Source organism: Nelumbo nucifera, chromosome 1 (assembly GCF_055504915.1).
Source record: "Nelumbo nucifera cultivar China Antique chromosome 1, China Antique-T2T, whole genome shotgun sequence".
NCBI lineage: Eukaryota > Viridiplantae > Streptophyta > Magnoliopsida > Proteales > Nelumbonaceae > Nelumbo > Nelumbo nucifera.
Genome location: NC_142649.1, coordinates 107,801,559 through 107,807,979, shown reverse-complemented (window position 1 = coordinate 107,807,979; position 6,421 = coordinate 107,801,559). Strand labels below are relative to the sequence as shown.

At 37.2% G+C, this 6,421-nt stretch overlaps 1 protein-coding gene across 1 annotated transcript; it reads left to right on the top strand.

The window, feature by feature from the left end:
• Positions 1-2,268: 2,268 nt before the first annotated feature.
• On the top strand, positions 2,269-3,860 carry LOC104605969 (uncharacterized). Its single transcript, XM_010270939.3, has one exon. The coding sequence runs from the start codon at positions 2,523-2,525 to the stop codon at positions 3,117-3,119; it is 597 nt and encodes a 198-aa protein (XP_010269241.1). The 5' UTR covers positions 2,269-2,522; the 3' UTR covers positions 3,120-3,860.
• The last annotated feature ends 2,561 nt before the right edge of the window (positions 3,861-6,421 follow it).

Sequence of the window (6,421 nt, the reverse complement as noted above, 5' to 3'; positions counted from 1 at the left end):
CACAAAATTGCACCTTCAAATCCTTGCAAAATGAATTTGGATTTATGCCTTAGTGCCGGTGTGGCAATTGTTTTTTAAAATAAAAACATGACAGCCCCAAAATATATAAACAAATCACTTTGTTTAGAAGGACGCTAGGAGTAGTCCTATCTTCCTATCACTGTCATTAAACTAAAGAGAAAATTCAAGTAAATTATTTTCATGTCTAATTTGGCTCCTTGAATGGACACAATAGATCATACGTTGGATAGGATGTTTTGGACCTTTTGGTAGATGAGTCATCTAGCAATAACGATCTAGTCTGCGGACCAATAGGGATTCTAGTATTTGTTTTCCATCACGGGTTGACAAAGCCCATAGCAACTCAATGGTTCTAAGATTTAATGGACGGTTTGAATTGGCCACCTCAAAAGAGATTTGTCTTTAAAAGGAGATGACCACCCACTTAACAAAACAATTGTCTTCGAAGACATAGATGATGAGTCATATCTGAGTAATGAATTGAAGTGTTATCTGAACAGCTCATCTAGATCCAATTCAGTCAAGAGGACCTTTCGGATAACTAGGATATGTCAGCTCTATACCCATTCCAATGACATAAGTAATCAGAACTACAAGTTAAATTTTCTTTTTCCAACTTCAACCCCCCCACACCCCCCCCCCCCCCAAAAAAAAAAAAAAAAGAAAAAAAATCATGGTTCAAAGTATTGATGCATATCATATCTGCAGTTTCAGGGTCATCGAAAACACTAAATATTAGTATTTAAGGGGTTTCTATAGTTTTAAATATTATTCCTAGTATATTTATTTTTGAAATACTGAACTGAAAATTTATAGAGAGAGAGAGAGAGAGGTTCTGTTTGAAAACTCAAAGCATGTGATTTTTGTACATCCCAAACTGATACTTTGAACCATGCTCTTGATAATGGATTATTGAGGTAAAGGTTGAGAATGATGCAGCCAACGTATGAAGACTTTATGGGTTGCCACATAAAAATTTCTTCGCCTTGAAAATCTCTTTGCTGGATGACTAGTCTGCCAATCGCGTTCCCAAATATATTATATCAAAGGAAGCTTTACTTATTAACACTACTAGCAAATGGTGTATATAAATAATATATACTGCAAATCCAGTGAGGATGATATATAATAAACTAAGGCACAGAATCCGTTTGGATTGAGCAAATTGGAGGTAGATATCATCTGAACTAGATACAGGGTTGAGGCGAATGGAGATGATAAGCACCAGAAAGCTCCCTTTCTCTATACCAACGTGTTAACCACGATTCAATCTCACACTTCCGTCCATGGATTAACATTGCAACCATTGTTTATTTATTTATCTAAAACCCATGAATTCAAACGCTGTCTTCTCGTTCCCTTTCCATCAGCTTATGTAATAAAGAATGGTATAATACCATAAAGCAACATCCTCTCGAGATCTCCAAGAGATCAAATACCCCCTCCCCCCGTGTTATATAAGTTATAAAGTTAATAAGATCAGTTTTAATGGTATATATTAATGTTAGGAATTGTTCAGGCAATCGGTTCCGTTTTACTCCAAACCTGGTTACTGTTCAAGGATTTTTGACTGTTTTTTATTTTAATTTTTTGTTGGAATGAACTATCCATTCAAACCGGGCGGTCGAACCATCAACCCGGAAACCGATGACCAAAACGTTAAAACATTGGTATATATTAATATGCTCATAAAAAACGGTATGTGCTGATTTTTTAATTAATTTAAAATATTATGTTACATACTTGTGTTCACAATAGATCCTTGTTCCATTCAAAATATTGGTATGTACTTTGGATGTGCAAAAATTGCATATCCAATCAGTACTTTTTTCTACTTTTTCAACTTGATAATTTACAAATTACATATATTAAGATGTTTATTGATATTAAAATCCATTAAAAGGTTCCTAACTCTCAATATTATATTTTTTGGTAAAACTAATTACTCTCATTATTCAGCATTTTGATGATAGATGAACCATGTTTATGGCCAAACCAGAACACTTGTCACAGAGACGCGGTGGATTGGCCGCATGTTCAATTCTTAAGTCCATATCAACCACATATGCCCAACCTTATATTGATTTATTAGTGGTTAATTTCCAATTTTCACAACTAGTAGTAATTGTTTAAGATTTTAAAAATTTTAATATGAAACTTATCTATAAAAGTATATTTATTATGGGCATATGGCAAGTTGAAAAGAGGAACTCCAATACTCCATTTGAGCCCCAAATTACTCGTTCCCTGCTTCATATATTAGCCTTTGGCCAATCCAAGGGGCTTAATTTGCAATTCCTTGTAATCCAAAGCGCGGATCTTGCGTTAGTTGGGTGGCCTATTTCTTCATTTCTTTATTAACCATTAAAGTCTTCCTCCAACGTCCAAAGCAATTTCCTTTCCTTTTTCAACTTCCCAACTACCTATATATATTTACACCACACATCACTCTATTCCTTCATCACCAACAATTCACTATCCTCTCTCTCTCTCTCAGCCCCATGGTTACCCCTCAAAATCTTTCTTGGCTCAACTGCCAGCTGAGAATCATAAGAGCGAAAAATCTCGATTTCATATCGACTGGAAACCTCTTTGTGAGATTCTATCTCTCTGCTGGAAATAACGGGAGGGTCCGGCTTAACAGTCGAGAAATCCCATCAACCAGTGACGACCCGTACTGGAACGAGTCCTTCTCGTTGGAATGTTTTGGAACCCAAGATCCCATGGAGGTATTCAAGCAACAAACAGTAACGTTCGAGCTTAGATGGAGAAGCAAAGCACCGATTCTCGGGAAGATCGGCGGGTCTAAGCTCTTAGGTAGAGCAGAAATAGCTTGGAAAGACGTGTTGGATTCACCCAATTTGGCAATTGAGAGATGGGTTACTACAATTCCCACGAACAGCCGTGTTCTCGAAGGCCTGAAGCCACCTGCACTGCAGATAGAGATGACGATTCGAATGCCCGGAACGCCGGAGATAGCAAAACAGGGGAGGGAAGCAAGGTCGACGAGGTGGAGTGAGTGTGGGTGCAAGCACGGAGACTGCAGTGGTGGAGATGACGACATTTTTGCACTGGCGGCAGCCTTGGAGGCGTTGTAGGGCTGTAGGGCTGTAGTCCCGTCATCTCGTCTGTGTGCCAACTGCCGAGATATGCAGAGGCAATTTCGATGGACTTCACCTATTGGGCTTTTTGGGCCCATATCTGTAATTTGGGCTTATTGGATTCATTTTGATGCATGTACATACATATACAGTTGCACCTCTTCGTTTATCATCAAAAGACACACACTGAAAGGAATTGGGATCTCCTCCTCACCAAGCGCTTCACACCGACTTTACAGTTACATCCGGAATATCCCCCTTAAATAATAAATACAAGTACAACAGATGTTTCAGATCTGCGGTTGATATGAGGCGCGCTTTGTAAGGAGCACATCCAAACTCTACCAAACTGTACACTAATAAATAATGGAGACTCAATTCCCAAGAGTAGTTCCAATAAACAACGAGCTTACGCCTTTCATGGGTTTCTTCTTCCTGAGAACAAGGTAGGGCCCATGAAAAATATGTCCAACTTTCTCTTGTGGAGTGCCCTTTCATGAATGTAAGGCTCAGTTTGGAAAGAGTATAAATATAAAAATATATAGTGCAAATACATGTAAAATAATACAAAATTCACAGATTTGCACTCAATATATTTGTATTTGTACTCCTTCCACACTTAGCCTAAAGTCTGAACACATTTGGACTTCGGAGGGTTAATTTTCTAAAAAAAAACACACACACACTTATCTACTATGTTGCGGTACACGAGTTTATGCAATTCCTTTGTTTTCTTCCTCCCATAGATGTCAGACTTGTGAAGAAGAGATTGATCGTATTTTAATTTGTCTTGCATTATGTCCCTGTTTGGGATCCATCCATGTCTGCTGGGAAAAGGAAAGGAGTAGTGGAGTACAAAAGGCGCATCAATGAGTTTCCTAGCATTACTCCAATTCCAGTGTCTTGCACCAAAGAAAGAATTTTGTAAATTTTAGACCTTATCTGTTTTTTTAAATATTTCAATCCATATCTGCTCCAAAATCCGTAGTGGGTTGGATTTTGAGAATCCAAATCCTCACTGCACATGAAAATGCAAAATCCTCTCCGATCTTATTCTCCCTGAATTCAAGGTTAGGAGTATATTGGGTTTAGAATTTACATCTAATTTTTTATTATTTCTTGTCATATATAAATAATAAATAAGTAAAATAACACAAATAAACAATAAAATTTTCAATTATTTGATTAATATATATAAAAAATACATAAACTAGCAATTATCCTTCACAAAAAATTCAAAATATTATTAAATTCAAGACCTAGTATATAAAGTTTATATGCTTTCCAACAACATATGGGTCAGGAAAGACCGGGTTTAGCCTAATACCATACCCTATCCGTGCCCGTACAGATTGTAAAATCTCAAAACTTGTCCCGACTCTAAAACCCATTTTTGAAGAGAAAAAAACATCCTATCGGGGAGAGTAGGGGCAAATGTCCACCGGATAAGGTAGAAATTGCCATTCTTAATGTTCGATAACGCTGAAACAGAGCCTCATATCGGTTTTTTATAGCTTGTATTAATGTCTAAATCATACTTCTGAAATTTGATAATATATCTGATTTTAGTAAGAGGTGGATTATGTGCGTAATGTGTTTAATAAAATTTCAGTTTTATCAAATGGCACTGATTTATTACTGGGCGTATTGACTACCAAACACAAGCTTAGACTTACTAATTCATCAAGGGTAAAGCACAGAACAGAGAATGCTTTTCACTGATAATCTTCTGCAATGAAAAACAAAACAAAAACGATTCAAGTGTCATGTTTCGTCTTCATCAAGCTAAAGCCCAATCTGATATTTACCTAAAGTATTGGGCTTGACATCGGTTTGGGGCTTTGGGCTTTGCAGAAGTCTGTATCTGTAAGGCCAAGCCAGCCTCTAGTTATCACCCCACGCTTTAGGCCGAGTCTTGATTTTAACCAACGTTTTAAAAAATGATTTGGAAATGGAACCGTTTTGGACACTGGTTTCTGGGTTAACAGTCTGATTGTTCAGTTCAAACGGACAGCTTGTTTTGACAGTAAAATTAAAAAAAAAAATAAAAAATAGTTAAAAATCATTAAACGGGTCGATAGTTCAACCACCTGGGTCAACGGTTTTTGACCAGATTCCGGGTTTTAGGTAAAACGAAACCGGTTGCCTGGATGGTTCTCAGGCCGAATGGCTCGACCGTCTGGGTCAACGATGGTTCGAAAACGTTGATTCTAACTCCCAAGTCCCAACGGTAAAAATAAAATAGGTTGGCCAAGAATTGGGATCTGCTCCTCACACAGGGCACCTCACTACGATCTCATAGGCACATCCTGTCGTGTATTGGGAACATCTCCCATTAATTATAACACATAAGTATGGGAGATATTCCCAATGTATGGAGGGATGTGCCTGTGAGGTCGGTGTGAGGCGCCATGTGTGAAGAGGAGATCCGGTCTCATTGGCCAAGACCATGCTTGTCCCATTGCCATGTGGGCCCCAAAACGAGTGGGTTTTATTCGTTCTTCAAAGGATTAGTCCACATAAATTACAATGCCACATCAGATTAATAAAGATATAAATCTATAACCCCTCTGCAGTGCATAATTAGGGGTGGATTCAAGCCGAGCCGAGCCAAATAGAGGTTCGAGCCCGAGCTCAATTCAAGCTAGAACCTTGAGCTCAAGTCAAAAACTCGTAAGCTCGAGCTCGATTTGAGAAAAAAATGTTTTATAAAAAAAATTATATATAAATTTTTTTATTTGATATTTAAAAAATTAAGAATTATAATATTTTTATTATATATATTATTTTCTATATATATGAGAGCAGAACTCGAATAACTCGTAAAAAGTTTGACTCGTGACCACCCTAGGCATAATTCTTTGAATGCCATTAGGTTACTTTTTCAACTTTCTGAAGTAAACCCCAAAATTCCTTATCCATCCACCAACCAGACTTAATCATTTGGGAGTCGAGTTTCACCATCTGTCGTCTTCATTGTCTCCAGTTTGATTGTGTTACTGGTTCATCTCATCAGAGATCATTTATTTTCTTTGTAAAAATAAGATATTTAAAGGAAGTTTTTGTTCTATGATTTACCTACTTGGATTTGTAGTTTTGACTAAGAGAAAAAAATTGGTTATAGGATTGTAGACAGAGCTTTTTTCTGTGTTATGGTAAAATAAACAGGAGAAAGAAGAAAAAAAAACAGTGATGCACTTTACGGTTTTTTTCACCATAGACGAAGACAATGGATGGTGCAGTTCATGGAAGATGTAATCTCTTACCAAATAATGAGCTTCGATGGTGGGAATTTTAAT

Bases quoted from the DNA above. Each gene is read 5' to 3' on its own strand.
- LOC104605969 (XM_010270939.3), top strand. From the start codon at position 2,523: ATGGTTACCCCTCAAAATCTTTCTTGGCTCAACTGCCAGCTGAGAATC.